Raw genomic sequence first — 18,086 nt, 5'->3', positions numbered from 1 at the left:
AGGAGGTCCTGCAAAGAGAGTTTAGGGAGTTGGGGGCAAAGTTGCAGGACAGGGCCTCCTGGGTTGCGATCTCTGGAGTGCTATCCGTGCCACGTGTTAGTGAGACTAGAAATAGGAAGTTAATGCAGCTCAATACGTGTCAAAGAGATGGGGCAGGAGGGAGGACTTCATGTTTCTGGACAATTGGGCTCTGTTCCAGGGAAGGTGGGATCGGTTCCGAGGGGATGGTTGCACCTGAACTGGAGGGGAACTAACATCCTTGAGGGTAGGTTTGCTAGTGCTGCTTCAGGGGGTTTAAACTAGATTTGCAGGGGAATGGGTACGAGAGTGTTAGACCAGATAGCGAGGTGGAGGAGGATAGAGGTCATGCGAGGACTTCATGTATAGACAGAAATCAAAAGTTGTACATGATAGAAATGTTATCAGGGATATTTATTTCAATTCAAGGAGTATTGTCGGAAAGGCAGTCGAACATAGGGTGTGGATTGGCACGTGGGTTTACAAAATTACCGTAAATATTAGTGTATAATGCGACCCCAACCCCCCCCCCACCATTTTTGAGGGGAAAAAGGGGAAAAGTTTTACCCCCATTTATAATATGACCCCCCCCCCACCCCTCACCTGAATCGCGCTGCCATCTCTCCGGCCGCTTGCCTGCTCGAGTCGCGCTGGCGTCTCTCACGAACACCCCTCCCCTCACCCGCCTGAATCACGCTGGAATCTCTCACGACCCTCACCCGCCCGATTCGCGATGTCGTCTCTCACGACCACCCCTCCCCTCGGCCGCCCAATTCGTGCTGCTGCTCAAGTAGCACTGCCGTCTACCGCGCCAGCTTGCCTGCAGAATTTTTTTTTAAATTTTAGTCTCGAGTATAATGCAACCCCCCCCCCCCCATATTTTTGAAGGGGAAAAAGGGGGGGAAGTTTTTCGCATTATACTCGAATATTTACAGTATTACTATTACTGAGACTTGGTTGCAGGAGGTGCAGGACTAGCAAGGGTTCTGTTGTTTCAGACATGATAGAGGGGGAGGGATGAAAGGGGGAGGAGTGGCATTGCTAGTCTAGGAAAGTATTACAGTTGTACTTCGACAGAACACCCCCAGAGGGCTCATCTAGGGAGGTCATATAGGTGGAGCTGAGGAACGGGAAGGTGTGGCCACCCTGATAGGGTTGTATTGTAGAACACCCAACAGTCAGAGAGAATTGGAGGAGCACATCTGTAGAAAGATAGCAGACTGATGTAAGAAACAGAAATTTATACAATGTATATGACAATAAATTCACTGTCATTATCATAGTATTAATTATGCTGAATATTTTTATTGACAACAATGTGGTTCAACTTGAAAACCAGTTTTTCCTAAAATTCCTGCAATGTGTGTGCCTTAATAGGGTAAATGAAGGGAAAAGATTTGTGAGTGTTTTGTGCACATGACAAAAAATAGAATCTTGAAGTTTGTTTTTGAAGTTCAGAAATCTATAGGCGATATCAACACCCAATATTAGGACTTATTTGAATTGATTATTGTAATTTCAATTCAAGTTTATTGTCCGGGCTTTTCATTAGGGGATTAACTCGGGAGTTCAGGTGATTTACAGCAGGGGTGAAAAGGAAATCGTGCAAATACAATCGATAGGTCTGATATCTCTATTCAATAGCATCAGAACAGTGTCGTTAACTTCTTCATGTTTTCATATTTGAGTTCTCCACCTCTCTTCATTTGTGTTCCCTGTGAGCACAAGCTAAAATTATGCAATTCTCCAATTCCAAATGAACTATTTAAACCAACAATTAATTAAGTAGGACTAATCAAGCAACATTTAGGGATTAGGATTTAATGGAGGCCAGTTGCCTCACTCCGTCAATGATGCAAACGTGATTCAGTTACATTATTTTCTTTTTCTCCGAAGTCATTAGAGATAAACAGATATTCTGTACACCAGCTGCTGCTTCTCTATAGTTGGAGATTTTAAAAACTGGTTACCTCTTCACAATGAGCTCATTTTACGTTAATGGCAAAAAAAAACATTAATCCTCAATGATCACAATGAAAGAAAGCTTGAAATTTATAGTTCAAAATCTTTCTCTTTCGATATGGAAAGATGCGTCATCAAGATACATGTCATGAAAATTATACTCTCACGGGAAAGGAATGGGCCTGAAATTACCTGACATCAAGATCACTTGCTATTGAGCCATGGATCACATTCCCACTGTGCCCCAAGCGACACGGCCAGTGAGTCACTGCCCCCAGTCTCATTTAGAGATGTTCAGATTTCTTGGGATCCATTTAAAAATGTTGAAAAGATTAATGTAAAGAACTAAAAAGAAATACATTAAGAGCATTTAGACCATCTTTCTTATTAATTTGCATTCTATACTAATGCAATGTTTAACCTGATGCAGACTCAATGAGCTGCCTTCTGTACAGAGAAGCCAAAGGATTCAGTCACCTAATCAGGACTGGGGCAGCCAGCAATACAGGCAGCAGACTGAAGGATGTTACCACCAAATTTAATTCCATAACTGTACTATCCATCTAGACTGAAAATATAAATGTGCCTCTGCATCAGAATACAATTCTTTTCCAAGTACTTTTCTATTTATTTAAGGCCAACAGCTGTCACTACACTATTTCCGCACTTGCGTTCTTATTCACTCTTCTGGAAATCTGCTCTGCCTCCTTTCCAAAATTACATGGCCTTCTAGGAGGATAGATTGTAACATTAAGTAAACAGTCCTGATCTTTGGCAGTACAAGCGCCTCTGACTTGAATCCCTTTCCTGAACAGATTTCCATAACTCGGAATCCCTTCTCTCATTTGCCACAACAGCTTCCAGCAAAATGCTCATTTCCTCACATGCCAGGGAAGTAGAAACTTCTAGAGAGTCTGGTGTCCCCAGTAGGAATAGGCAAAAACTCTAATCCTTACAGATCGTCGTTTTCTTAAGGACTCCACAGGATGCAGATGGAATGACGGTAGAATCTTGCAGAATAGCAGATGCACTCGGACTCCGAATGTGAAAACAAATTGAAGTTACCTTAAGATATGAACGTAACGAAAGCCATATTTTTATATTTTGCACTTTCTTGAGGCGAAAATGTGGAACTTCAGATTTTCTGGCCCGTCTTGCTGAGGTTAAATGACCAAAAAGTTTGGCAAATAGCAATCTCTATGGAAAAAAAAAGTTGTTTAATAATTTGTCAAAGGATGACGTGATATGCAGTTTTAACAGGAATAAAAGAATTATAATCAAAATTCTACCAATAAAAGCAGAAATCCAGCAAAAATTGCCTGCAATTAAAAAAGAAACACATGTCTGAAAAGAAATAAATTCAACACCTAAACAGAATTGTCGATAAATTTCCAAACATGGAGATGTTATAAACCAATACATCACTTGAAACTTGGAATATGAAAGAAGCTGAACTGAATGGAAATAAGGAGAAAAAAAATGTCATCATTGTCTCTTTAGACACCTGTTGTGCTAAAAAAAAAATCATCTTCAAACTATAGAGAGATTACTGGTTGGAAACCCCATATCCAGTTTGCATCATTCATCCTCAGGGTGGGTAACAAGGCCTTGGAAAGACCGAGGAAGTTAAAGAAAGACACCATTTCATCCATTTCAATGTAACTCAAATAGATTGGAGCACCTCTGAAATATATAATTTTAAGAAATTCAGCTGCCTATTTGTTCACGAGTTTTGCCTGAAAAAGAAATAATAAAATAATCAATTTAAAAGACAACCATTGGCCAGGACACCAAGTACTTTGAGAAAGTGCTGGGAAGTAAAACCATGTAGTTTTTCCTTCTACCTATCACTGGGCCTGAGCTATTCAGTTTAGGTTTTGGCATTTAATCCCTTTTGACAGGACAAAAACCCAGAACCATTCCTTTATCGACAGGAAATACCAACTGATATAAAGAAACTGAGAAATCTTATTAAAGTGTAGGAGGTGAAAAGGAAATCTGATTCTAATACAGTTAAATTCCTATCTGGAATTTAAGCAACCGTCAACCCCGAGCAACCAACAAAAGAAGAAAAAAATTAAAAGTTTAAAATTGTAAAATTTATGTTCTCTGAAGCAATACACATCCTCTTGGTGAAGATGGGAGGAAACATTCAGTCAGCTCAGCGACCCAGTCATGCCCTGCCCGCAGCAGCTGTTTGAATACAGTAGTGTTTGAAAGTAAGGGGGTGGGATTTAACAAAAGCCAGAGAAGTCCATATTAATATCTGTTGACATGTCTGTCTATGGTCTCATGCACTGCCAAACTAAGACCACCCATAAATTGGAGGAACAACACCTCATCTTCCGACTGGCACCCTCCAACCAGATGGCGGTAATATCAAGCCATGGCTTTTGTTAAACACCCTCCCAACCCACTTCTTCCCCAGCTCTGTCTCTCTCTCCCTTTTCCCTGTCTCCTTTTACACAGATATAATCAATGCTCAGCTCTCGCCCCTTAGCATATCCAATTAACACCTCTTGTTGGTCTAGACCCCCCCCCTCAGCCTGCACTGTCTGTACTCTGATCTCCTGGGTTTTTTTGCTCATTCTCCTTATTCTTTGAAGAAAGCCTCAGGCCTGACACATCAGGAATATATCTTTGACTCCTATGAGGGCTGAGTTCCTCCAGCATTTTGGTGTGTTTTTACTACAATCACAACATCTGGACTTCCATGTTTTACTCATTGAAAGAGTGAGTTTCAAGCAACCAGGAAATTCATATATCTAGCATTACCAAACCCATATGTACCAGATACTGTACTTACAAGGGACATTCCTGAAGTAGGTGGGAAACTATTCCTATCAGTCAAAGAGTCGTTGAACACAAAATCAGTGGAAGGAGTCACGTGATGTAGTGGCTGGTCAGGGAACTCCAGCCCTCTCCGGAAAAGTTTAAAAAAAACACACAAAACACAAAGGCACAAACATAAAAATTAAAACAAAGTGAAAGTAAAGGTGGGAAGAAAATGGCAGCGAAGAAAGAAAAGTCGAAAGCAATGGGAAGAAGAGAAGAAGAAAGAACGTCGGAAGAAGAAGGTGAAGGCCTTACCTGTCCGAGGAGGCCCGCCACGGAAAGAGAAGCCCGCTCCCTAAGGCCAGTTGAAGGCCCGAGCTCTGGACTACAAAAATGGCTCGCGGAGCCAAGTAAAAGTGCGCAACCGCGCATGAAAAAAAAACACTGACGGGAGGGGGGACCAGCTGAGGAGTCGATCTCCACAGCTGAGAATGACAGCTGCAAGACAACAACAGGAAGAGAACATAGAAAATAACGAGAACAAGAAAGAAGAGAGTAAAAAGAAAACAAGGAAACAACAGATGACCAACCCAGAGGAAGAAGAAGAAGAACATAGAGAAATGGAAGAAGAAAGGAAAGGCAAGACAATGGATTTTTTTTTAAAGAATATATGGAATCAGTAAAAGAATGGCAATTACAAGAATTTAGTGAAATAAAAAGAAGAATTAAAAGTGCAGAAGAAAAAATGAATAGATTAGAGATGGTCATGTCAGATATAGGAAAAAGAGTGGATAATGTGGAAGAACAAGAAATAATCGTAGAAATGGAAGTAGAGGACTTAAAAAAGAAATTAGAAAAATCTAATAAAAAAGTTAAAGAGACACAAGAGCTGTTAGCTCAGAAGATAGATATAATGGAAAATTATAATAGAAGAAATAATATAAAGATCGTGGGCCTTAAGGAAGATGAAGAAGGCAAGAATATGAGAGAATTTATAAAAGATTGGATCCCCAGGGTCCTAGGAAGACCAGAATTACAGGAAGAAATGGAAATAGAAAAGGCACATAGAACATTAGCCCCGAAACCACAGCCACAACAAAAACCAAGATCCATTTCAGTAAAATTCTTAAGATATACAACAAGAGAAAATATATTGGAGAAAGCAATGAAGAAAATAAGAGAAGACAAAAAGCCACTGGAATACAAAGGTCAAAATTTTTTTTCTATTCAGACATAACTTTTGAACTCCTGAAGAAGAGAAAGGAGTTTAATACAGTAAAAGCGATCCTATGAAAAAAAGGATACAAATTTATGCTAAAGTACCCAGCGGTACTTAAAATAGTTATTCCAGGGCAGCAAAACAGACTATTCTTGGATCCGGAGGAAGCACGAAAATTTGCAGAACAACTACAAGACAGACAGAGAGATGAAGGCATGTTTTTCTTTCTTTGGCTTGGCTTCGCGGACGAAGATTTATGGAGGGGGTAAATGTCCACGTCAGCTGCAGGCTCGTTTGTGGCTGACAAGTCCGATGCGGGACAGGCAGACACGGTTGCAGCGGTTGCAGGGGAAAATTGGTGGGATGGGTGTTGGGTTTTTCCTCCTTTGTCTTTTGTCAGTGAGGTGGGCTCTGCGGTCTTCTTCAAAGGAGGTTGCTGCCCGCCGAACTGTGAGGCGCCAAGATGCATGGTTTGAGGCGATATCAGCCCACTGGCGGTGGTCAATGTGGCAGGCACCAAGAGATTTCTTTAGGCAGTCCTTGTACCTCTTCTTTGGTGCACCTCTGTCACGGTGGCCAGTGGAGAGCTCGCCATATAACACGATCTTGGGAAGGCGATGGTCCTCCATTCTGGAGACGTGACCTACCCAGCACAATTGGATCTTCAGCAGCGTGGATTCGATGCTGTCGGCCTCTGCCATCTCAAGTACTTCGATGTTAGGGAGGAAGTCGCTCCAATGAATGTTGAGGATGGAGCGGAGACAACACTGCTGGAAGCGTTCTAGGAGCCGTAGGTGATGCCGGTAGAGGACCCATGATTCGGAGCCGAACAGGACTGTGGGTCTGACAACGGCTCTGTATACGCTTATCTTTGTGAGGTTTTTCAGTTGGTTGTTTTTCCAGACTCTTTTGTGAGTCTATTTTCCAGGCGCTATTTGCCTTGGCGAGTCTGTTGTCTATCTCGTTGTCGATCCTTGCATCCGATGAAATGGTGCAGCCAAGATAGGTAAACTGGTTGACCGTTTTGAGTTTTGTGTGCCCGATGGAGATATGGGGGGGCTGGTAGTCATGGTGGGGAGATGGCTGATGGAGGACCTCAGTTTTCTTCAGGCTGACTTCCAGGCCAAACATTTTGGCAGTTTCCGCAAAACAGGACGTCAGCGCTGAAGAGCTGGCTCTGAATGGGCAACTAAAGCAGCATCGTCTGCAAAGAGTAGTTCACGGACAAGTTGCTCTTGTGTCTTGGTGTGAGCTTGCAGGCGCCTCAGATTGAAGAGACTGCCATCCGTGCGGTACCGGATGTAAACAGCGTCTTCATTGTTGGGGTCTTTCATGGCTTGGTTCAGCATCATGCTGAAGAAGATTGAAAAGATGGTTGGTGTGAGAACACAGCCTTGCTTCACGCCATTGTTAATGGAGAAGGGTTCAGAGAGCTCATTGCTGTATCTGACCCGACCTTGTTGGTTTTCGTGTAGTTGGATAACCATGTTGAGGAACTTTTGGGGGCATCCGATGCGCTCTAGTATTTGCCAAAGCCATGTAACGAGAGCAAAAATGACGACGAACTATATGTATGTGTGTACATGGGTATATGTATATATGTGTGTATGTATATATGTGTGTACATGAGTATATCCGTTTTTAAAGGAAAATATATAGAGTATAGATAAGAATTAATAAGGGAATGAAAGGGAACAGAGTACTTTAAGGAGGGAATTAAAAGAGTGACCTTTGTTATATATGAAAATTGAAATCTTTTCCGGGGGGGGGGGGGGGCTGGTGGGGAGGAGTTACGGTCACTGCGAAATCAGTTGACGCTTGCGAGTGAATTCGCAAATCAAAATGGAGAGGGGAGATGTGGTTGCCCGACAAGGGATAAAGGGCAACTCAGGAAGGGGAGGGGATAGTAGGGTTAAAGAAATTTTAGATAGGAGAATAAGGGAAATGTTCGATGTTTTAGAAATGTTGTCTTATAAAGTGTTCAAAACAAGAAAGCAGAAATGGATAAGAAGGAAAGGTGATGATGAGGAAACGAAAAGGAAAGATAAACAATGTATGAAATGGCTACGTTGAACTATATGACTTTAAATATTAACGGAATACATAACCAAATCAAAAGGAAGAAACTGCTAAATTTACTGAAAAAAGAAAAAAATGATATAGCATTCGTGCAAGAAACACATTTAACTGAAATGGAGCACAAGAAATTAAAGAGAGATTGGGTAGGACATGTAACAGCAGCATCATATAATTCAAAAGCTAGAGGAGTAGCCATATTAATCAGTAAAAATGTACCAATTAAAATAGAAGAGGAAATAATTTGGATTCAAACATTGATAAAACTGGGAAAAAAAATTAACAGAAAGAACAAAGTAACCAAATTTATAATTAAATCGATGCAAGAAATGCAATTTTTGGATATATGGAGGAAACAACACCCAAAGGAAAAGGAATATTCATATTATTCGGGTAGACATAAAACATACTCAAGAATAGACCTATTCCTGTTATCAGCTCGTATGCAAGACAGAGTAAGAAAAACAGAATATAAAGCTAGAATATTATCGGACCATTCACCCTTGATATTGACAATAGAGTTAGAGGACATCCCTCCAAGAATGTATAGATGGAGATTAAACTCCATGCTACTTAAAAGGCAGGATTTTAGAGATCTCATTGAAAGACAAATTAAAATGTACTTTGAAATTAATATGGAATCAGTGAAAGATAAGTTTATACTATGGAACACAATGAAAGCGTTCATCAGAGGGCAAATAATAAGTTATGTAACCAAGATGAAGAAGGACTACAATCAGGAAACAGAGCAGTTGGAAAGGGAAATAGTAAATATAGAAAAAGAATTAGCAATGAAGGAAGACACAACTAAAAGAAGAGAATTGGCAGATAAAAAAATAAAATATGAAACACTACAAACATATAAGGTGGAGAAGAACATAATGAAGACAAAACAGAAATATTATGAACTAGGCGAAAAAATGCACAAAATTCTAGCATGGCAGCTTAAGACAGAACAAACTAAGAGAATGGCACTGGCATCAAGGAAAACAGACAAACAAATCTCATATATTCCAACAGAGATTAATGAAAACTTCAGAGAATTCTACGAACAATTATACCAAACTGAAAACGAAGGGAAAGAAGACAAAATCGATGAATTTTTAACTAAAATTGAACTACCAAAATTACAAATAAATTAACAGAACCATTTAAAATAGTAGAAATACAAGAGATAATTAAAAAAAACTACCAATTAATAAAACACCAGGAGAGGATGGATTCCCAATAGAATTCTATAAAACATTTAAAGATTTATTAATTCCTCCCCTCCTGGAAGTAATCAACCGGATTGATAAAACACAAAGCTTACCAGATTCATGCAAAACAGCAATAATTACAGTAATACCAAAGACAGGGAAAGATCCACTCGCACCAGCGTCGTATAGACCAATATCTTTTCTTAACACAGATTATAAGATAATAGCTAAACTATTAGCAAACAGATTAGCCGACTATGTACCAAAAATAGTAAATCTAGACCAAACTGGATTTATTAAAAAATGACGAACAACAGACAATATTTGTAAATTTATTAACAATTCATGCAGTAGAAGGGAATAAAGCTCCAACAGTAGCAGTTGCTTTAGACGCAGAGAAGGCTTTTGACAGAGTAGAATGGAATTATTTATTCAAAGTATTACAAAAATTCAGTTTACCAGAGAAGTATATTAATTGGATTAAAGCATTATATAAGGGGTCATTGGCGAAAGTGACAGCAAATGGATATATATCAAAGCAATTTAACTTAAGCAGATCAACAAGGCAGGGATGCCCACTATCACCCTTATTGTTCGCGTTAGCTATAGAACCACTAGCAGAATTGATAAGAACAGAAAATAAAATAAAAGGGATAAAAAAGACAAGGAATATAAAATCAGTTTATTTGCAGATGACGCTATAGTATACTTAACAGAACCAGAAATATCAATAAAAGATTTACATAAGAAATTGAAGGAATATGGAGAAGCGTTGGGTTACAAGATTAACGCAAATAAAAGTGAAGCAATGCCAATGAATAATGCGGATTTCTCAAAATTTAAGAAAGAATCACCATTCAGATGGCAAATGCAAGCAATACGATACCTAGGTATACAAATAAATAAAAACCTCGGCCATCTATATAAACTCAATTATCATCCACTAATGAAAAAATTACAGGATGACTTAGAGCATTGGAAAGACTTACCACTAACACTAATAGGAAGGATAAACTGTATTAAAATGAACATTTTCCCAAGGATACAATACCTATTTCAGGCATTGCCAATACACTTGACGGAGAAATTCTTCAAGGAGTTAAAGAAAATAATAAGGAAATTTTTATGGAAAGGGGGGAAACCGAGGATAGCACTAGATAAATTAACAGAATGGTATAAACAAGGAGGCTTACAACTGCCAAACTTTAAAAATTATTATAGAACCGCACAATTAAGATACCTATCAGATTTTTATCAAACAAGGGAAAAGCCAGATTGGACTAGATTAGAACTAGATAAAATAGGGGAGAAGATACCCGAACATATATTATATAAATGGGATGAAAAATTGGTACAACATAGGAGTTCTCCAGTATTACATCATCTGCTCAATATTTGGAAGAAGATTCATGTAGAAAGGAATAAAACAAATTACCAATTACCAAAACTAATACTGACGCAAAATCAGCTAATCCCTTTTACAATAGATGACCTTTCCTTTAGAGAATGGGAGAAAAAAGGGATCAAAAGAATAGAAAATTGCTTTTCAGGAAATAAATTACTATCCTTTGAACAAATGAAGGATAAATATAATTCAAGATACAGTGTTGGCATACTACCAGCTGAAATCCTACTTGAAGGGCAAATTGGGAAGCAGTCTGAGGTTACCAGAGGGAATTAATTTTGAATATGTGATTACAGACACAATGATAATCAAAAAATTTATAACAAATATGTATATTAAACTGCAAGAAAAGGAGAATGAGGAAACAAATGGTAAAACTAAACAAAAATGGGAACAAGATTTAAACATAAAGATAAAGAAGGAAACATGGGAGAAGTTATGCTCTGGAACTATGAGAAATACAATAAACACGAGGTTACGTATGATACAATATAACTGGATACACAGGCTATACATTACACCTCAAAAGTTAAATAAATGGGACCCAACAGTATCTGACAGATGTTTTCACTGTAATAAGGAAATGGGAACAACAATTCATGCAATTTGGACATGTGAGAAAGTGAAAAAATTTTGGGAAGATCTAAACCAGATATTAAATAAAATCACAAAAAGCAATATACCAAAAAACCCAGAGATCTTCCTCCTAAGTAACATAAAAAACAAAGAATTTGGACTTGATTTGGATGGTGCCCAAAAAAGATTTGTTAGGATAGCCCTAGCTGTAGCAAAAAAATGTATTATGTCAGCCTGGAAATTAGAAGATAACTTGAGAATACAACAATGGTATATAGAAATGAATAAATGTATTCCACTAGAAAAAATAACATAATTTAAGAAATAATATTACAATATTTGAACAAATATGGGAGCCATACATGAAACATAATAGAGAAAACCTACCGGGCACATCTACCACCTAAAATGACAGAAGGAGAAGGAAATGAAAAGAATTGACTCAGTGGAACTTCTTGTTTATTTTTATTGAGTGACAACATTTTTTGACGGGTTTAATGTATCTTATATTCTGAACTTTAAATGAATGGGAGGGGAGGTAGGGAGGGTGGGATGGGAAGGGAGGGGCGGGAGAAAACGACGTTGTATATATTTTAAAAGAAAAATGTATGTTTCTTGATCAATGTGGTTTATAGTGTGAAAAATAAAAAAATTTAAAAAAAGAACACAAAATCAGTAATTAAACATACAACAAAATTAAAGTGCCTTTAGGATATCAAAAGGAAAATCTATAAACAGTTGTTCAAATATTTATGAACATATCAAATTAAAATGTTAAAAATAGGTACAAAGAAATGACACCAAGTAAACAGATTCTTTATAAAGTTTGTGCAGGAACAAACAACTTCCTAATGGTGCTATAAAATACTAACTCCCACATAACAGCTGTCACAAGCTTGTTTGTCTCGTCATGTTCGTACATCAAATTCTGTTTCATTTTCCCATCAAGCACAGATTAATTTTTCAAGTATATTTGGGCAACTAAGAAATATAACACAAGATAATTCAAGTAATGATGATTAAAGGGCAGTGCAGTTAGTGCAACACTATGACAGCGATCCGGGTTCGCATCCAGCACTGTCTGGAAGGAGTGTGTACATTCTCCCTGTTTCCTCCTGGGGCTCGGGTTTCCTCTCACCCTTCAAGAACATACAGTGGTTGTATGTTAATTGGGGCTCATGGGCCGAAAGGACCAAATATGGTGTTGCATGCCTAAACTAAAATTTTTTAAAAAGTAACTCTGCTTACCTGTTTATATGTTCTCTCAGCTACACACAGCATGAAGAAAAAGATCCATATGAGGCACACACGCACCACAGAGCTTAAGGCAACCACAATAACAGTTCGATTCTCATTTGAACCAAATGCAATAAAAAAGAGTTCTGCAGCAGACAATGATGCGAGTTGCTCTACGTCTTTCTGTTGAAAGAGTCTGAACAAAACTGGAGTGATGCCAAGTATCAGAGAAACGAAGTTCCCAAATAGCTGGTAGCCAATACCTTGTTTATAGCTGTTAACCTGCGAATGTTTAAAGGATATTAACATCACACAAATGCCAAACAAAAACTACTGAATCATTACCTGTGAATCACACAAATTCAGAGAGGAAAAACATTTTTTAAACTCGCAATGACGCAAATCTTTATTTCATCCAATAAAATTCCTACATTTCTAATAAATTGTACAGCAACTGTATTATCATCCAAAGGAAGAGAAAATTCTTTCCAAAATCAAGTGGAATTTCATGCTTTCTTTTTCTGACATTCCCTGTTATTTCGATATTGTACTTTGAAAAACATTACACAAATGTTATTTCATTTTAATTATTATTAACACGGGCAGATGTATAGTTCAAAGAATTAGCTCTTTCTCCTGTTTAAAGTCTTGTACTCACTCTTTTCATGATCATACCACTGATTTCCATCACAGACATATCCGCTTTCTTACATTCATTGCATTCCCAGACGATTGCACTTACTCTTTCGAAGCTTATGTTGGAACTATGAAGCCATTGTAAATGATTCTGGATAAAGGACAGATATTAGTGAAGCATCATGCAACTTTATTTTTTGTTTAAAAACTTTAACATCATTCTATCTCTCCCCCTGTCTCATGTGAACACCATCTCATTTCCACCTTTAATACTATTGTAGATTTCTTACGATTCTTAAAATCAATACATGAAGTGACATAAATCCGTTAGCTCTATTATCAATTTTACCCTGGTGAAATGCTGTTGCTTTCAGTATTTTTCTCATTTTCCTCTACCTTCAATTTCTGGCATATGGACTAATTGTAAAATGTTGAATTTGTATTCATGGAAAACGGAGTTCATTTTATCCACAGCTTCAAAAAAATTCAAATGCCACCACATCCTTTCTTAAATAAGGAGTCTAAAAGTGTACCCTGAACTCGAAGTGAGGCCTCACAAGTGCTTTATAAAGCCTCAACATCACATCCCTGGCCTTATATCCTATTCCTCTAGATAGGAATCCCAATATTGCACTTGCCTTCTTCACCGCCGACTCAACCTGGAGGTCAATCTTTAGGGTATCCTGCACGAAATCTCCCAAGTCTATTTGCACCTCCAAATTTTGCATGTTCTCCCCATCCAAATAACAGTCTGCCCTTTTATTTCTTCTACCATATTATGATTACTGCCGTCTAAGGGTTCCCTTATGAACTCTGGTTCATTACACAATACCCAATCCAGAATTGCCATTTTCCTGATCGGCTCAGCCACAATCTGTCTGAGAAGCCAACCTGAAGGCATTAGATAAACTCCTCTTGGGATCCAGCACCAACCTGGTTTTCCAATCAACTTGTACATTGAAATGCCCATGACTAACATAACATTACCCTTATTTCATGCCTTCTCTATGCCACATCCTGGCTAATTTTTGGAGGCTCATATACAACTTCCATCAGGGTCATTTTACCTTACAGTTTCTTAATTCTACCCACAGGGATACTATATCTTCTGATCCAATGTCTCCCCTCTCCAAAGATTTAATTCCATTTTTAACCAGCAGAACCACCTCATCTTTTCCCTACCTTCCTGTCCTTACGTGTAACTGTGGATATTTAGTTCCCGGCTGTGTTCTTCTTTCAGCCACGAATCAGTGATGGCTACAATCCCTGCCAACTTCCAGCTGAGCTACTGGATCAATAACATTTTTCTTATACTTCAGGTATTTAAATACAAGACACATTCAGTGCTGTATTCACCTTTTCAATTTTGTTTTCAAAGTACCCAATGTTAAATCCTTATTAATCTTACGCTTGCAATTTTTCCCTATTGACTGTTTATCCTTCCTCACACAAATAGATATACTGATTATACCTTCTGCCCTATTCACCTCTCATTTTGGTTCCTATCCCCTTGCCAAGCTAGTTTGAACCCTCCCCAACAGCTCTACAAAATCTGCCCGCTGGGATATCAGTCCCCCTCCCATTCAGGTGGAGGCCGTCCTTTTTGTATAGGATCAAACTTTACTCAGAAGAGATCCCAATGATCTACGAATCTTAAACCATGTCCTCGTTCCAATTCTCAGCTATGCATTCATCTGCCATAACTTCCTATTCCTGTCCTCACTGGCACATGGCACAAACAGCAATCCAGACATTACCACCTTGGAGGTCCTGCCTTTAAGCTTCCTTCCTAACTCCCTATATTCCCTCCTTAGTAACTCATTAATCAGGCAAAATACAGTACAGGGTACACATGTCAGTTTGTTCTTCGTCTGAATCAACAGGAACTCATTATTCTTCAAATAAGTTATGTACATTAATATCTTGTTCTGAAGTAAAATGTTAATCCAAAAGCAAAATAAAGCAGATGCTAAAAAAAAATCAGAAATAAAACAAAAAAAAACTAGAAATGCGCAGACAGGATCTGATGAAAACTCCTCAAGATGTTTCTCTCTCCACAAATGCTCCCTGACCTGCTCAATATGTTCTACAGGTCTGGATCATCTCAAACCTGCTGTTACACAGCCCAACTTCAGCATAATTCCTGCATTCGTCAACATGACAACAAATGTGTTTGGTGAACTTTAATGGAAGTATTTCACACAGTCCAAATTAAGAACTCAAGATTGTCAGTTTTAGTGCCGGGGGGGGGGGGGGGGGGTGGGCCTACAAGAGCTTTGCTGCGAGGGCGAGAAGCTAGAATTGAATTGAATCCATGTAGTAGGAAACAATTGCCAGAATGCAAATGTATAACCACACACTTTAAAAATATTTTTTAATTAAACAAATTAATTCAATCATTTAAAAGTGTAATTTTTTTTTTACAAAAAAGGAAAACCATATTGAAACAAACCAGATGGAATGGATCATCTCGATAGTCTTTTTTCCCGGAGGAGTTCAGGTGGGTGTTCTGTCCCTCAGACTCACTAGTGCCGGAAGTACGGCATTCTGCACACTGCAGAAGGTCTTCCCATAGTACATCTTCAGTTTCAGAATCCTGTCTGGAACCTCGTGAACTGCAACTTGTGGCAGATTTAGCAGTCTCCTGTAAAAGTGTACAGCATGAAATAGTCAAATGTTGTATTTTATTCACCTTTTCATAATTAAAAATATGTACCTCCCCATTTAATATGATCATCAAAATTGTTTGGTAACCTCCAATGAAGAATTTGACAGTTATACAAGGACAAAACATGATCAGAAATATATAGGAGTGTCCCTTGTTGTAACCTAAAGAAGTACATTAGTGAATGTATTGCTGAAGCCAATTTAAAATACTACAATGCCTTTTGACCTCACATTTACTTGCTGTTTCAGTCGCCAGTTCTTTTCATGCTAAAAAAAAATCAAAACAAGTTTCAGGTTCAAAAAGATTTCGATATCAATACCATTGTTGCTTCTTGTAAGAGTTGAAGTTGTAACGTAATACCAACATTTCAGGGCTTAAAGGGTTTGAGGAATTATTGAAAAATGAACCAGATTATAACCTCAGCAATGTAGTGTCTTTTGTATTGATGAGATTTTCTGTTCCGTAATACAGAATCGCCTGTAGATCGTTCACTGGTGCGACGCTGTGTGAATGTTTGGATTCCAGCTTCTCCATCTTCATCACTTGAAACATCATCTGATACATTTTCAACTGCTTCCTGTTTAAAAATGAAAATAAGCAGACAGATCAATAAATAAATTTTACCAGATGACACCCCTTGCAAGTGTCGTGCATTGAATTTTACAATCTATATATTTCCTCATTTATAGAGCAGATCTTTCAAGTGAAGTTATCCACAAGAGTATTCATATAAAACATTGTTTTTATGAAAGATCCGTGCTCATTCTGTCACTCTGCATCTTGCATACTTCACAAAAGACAACCGCACCACATTCCCATCAAAATCACTCCATCACTCATGAACAGTGAGAGAAAATTCTGCAGTTAAAGTGCAAATTACCATATGTACCCATGTAAAAGTCGAGTTTTAAAGACAATTTCTTAATGTTAAATTTATGGGGTCGACTATTACACGCATATACTTTTGACCGTGGTAAGTACCTGCATCATTCAAGGCATTGGGAATTCTGATGGGCAGAGGCTGTGTGGCAAGTTCCCATTGGAGGCCCTGGGAGCTTGGATGGGTCGGTGGCCAGCTGGGACCAGGTGGTAAATCTGTGTTCGAGGCGTCGGGAGCTTGGGTGCGCAGCCGGGGCCCAAAAATAGGAAGGTCAAATTTTACATGCGATATATAGAAAATACCAGATTTTGGAGCCAAAAATAAGGGGGTGGGGGGGGGGTGGAGAGAATTGTTGACTTTTACACAGGTAAATACAGTAAACAAGATGCTGGAAAGTTCAAATATGTTCTGACTTCCATTGCGATTCCTCCCACCCATGATCACAGCTGATCTTTCCCTAGCTTTCGTCGTCATCCTAAAATTTTCTTTGGCTTCCAAAATTGTTCCCGTGGATTTGATTAAATGTGATAGTTAAAAAGGTAGAAAGTATTTGAATCTGTAAAGAATATCTGTACACCTTGAAAATTATTGATTATGAGGAACCAACATTTTGACAAAGTGCCTCAGAAGAGTTTGGTTAACAAGATTAGAGCGCATGGGAATGGGAGTCATGCGCTCTCAGATTGAGAATTACTTATTGGACAGAATGCAGAGAGGAAATAAACAGATTCTCCTCAAGCTGGCAGACCATGACTAATATTGCTTGGGCCAAGTTATTTGTTATTTTGTTTAAGTAACCATTTGTCCTGGTGAATTTCTGCTGCTGTTAGGTTTTGGGGTCCTCTGGGCTCGTCACACAAACAACTTGCAAAAAAATTGCAGAAAATAAATAGGTACAAAATATTAAAGTTTAACATTGTCATACAACACACAATCTTAAGCAACCAGCAAATTCACTTATCATCTACCATCCCCTATAGGTGCTGGATAACATAGGTTTTTATTGTATAAAGATTTTTTTGTTCACCAGTATGATTCCTGTAGTGAGAGGATAGTACTGTTGGGATAGATTAAGAATAGCCTATGTAAGTCTACAATTAGGGGAGGGGGTATTTTCATGGGAAAAAAAGATGTTTCTTTACTCAGTCATCAATTCTCTACCCCAGAAGGCTAAGTAATTTTCAAGTTTGAGATTTATAGATTTTTGGACACAAGTTGATGTAAATTCAAAAAGAAAATGGATGAGATATATCCTGATGTATGTTGCCTCTGTGATGCCAGGGTCCAAGAGACATCTCAGATTGAATTCATGGCATTCTCAGGAGGGAGGATGAGCAGCCAGATGTTGAGGTCTGGGTAGGGACCAATGACATAGGTAGGAAGGGAGAGAAGGTCCTGCAAGGGAGTTAGTGCTCGGCTGAAGGACAGGACCTTCA

The 18,086-nt window shown here is 38.5% G+C and overlaps 1 protein-coding gene across 7 annotated transcripts in view; it reads right to left on the bottom strand.

Moving 5' to 3' along the window:
- The window catches only part of LOC138748484 (protein PHTF2-like), a 105,093-nt gene that overhangs the window by 23,004 nt on the left and 64,003 nt on the right, over positions 1-18,086 (bottom strand). For 4 of the 7 annotated variants that reach the window (XR_011348058.1, XM_069908770.1, XM_069908769.1 and 1 more), the window contains exons 9-13: positions 16,189-16,347; positions 15,555-15,746; positions 13,125-13,253; positions 12,479-12,748; positions 3,046-3,177 (exon numbers count right to left, since the gene is read on the bottom strand). Coding sequence is in view for 3 of the 7 variants with exons in the window: in XM_069908770.1 (XP_069764871.1) it covers positions 3,046-3,177; positions 12,479-12,748; positions 13,125-13,253; positions 15,555-15,746; positions 16,189-16,347 (882 nt within the window). In the remaining 4 variants the exon portion in view is untranslated. Of the gene's footprint in view, positions 1-2,172; positions 2,326-3,045; positions 3,178-12,478; positions 12,749-13,124; positions 13,254-15,554; positions 15,747-16,188; positions 16,348-18,086 lie in introns of all 7 variants that reach the window. The other 3 variants (XR_011348055.1, XR_011348056.1, XR_011348057.1) reach the window with 2 other exon arrangements.

This window comes from Narcine bancroftii, chromosome 13, assembly GCF_036971445.1.
Source record: "Narcine bancroftii isolate sNarBan1 chromosome 13, sNarBan1.hap1, whole genome shotgun sequence".
NCBI classification, from domain to species: domain Eukaryota; kingdom Metazoa; phylum Chordata; class Chondrichthyes; order Torpediniformes; family Narcinidae; genus Narcine; species Narcine bancroftii.
The sequence above is the reverse complement of the archived record's forward strand: the minus strand, read 5'-3'. Positions and strand labels throughout refer to the sequence as shown.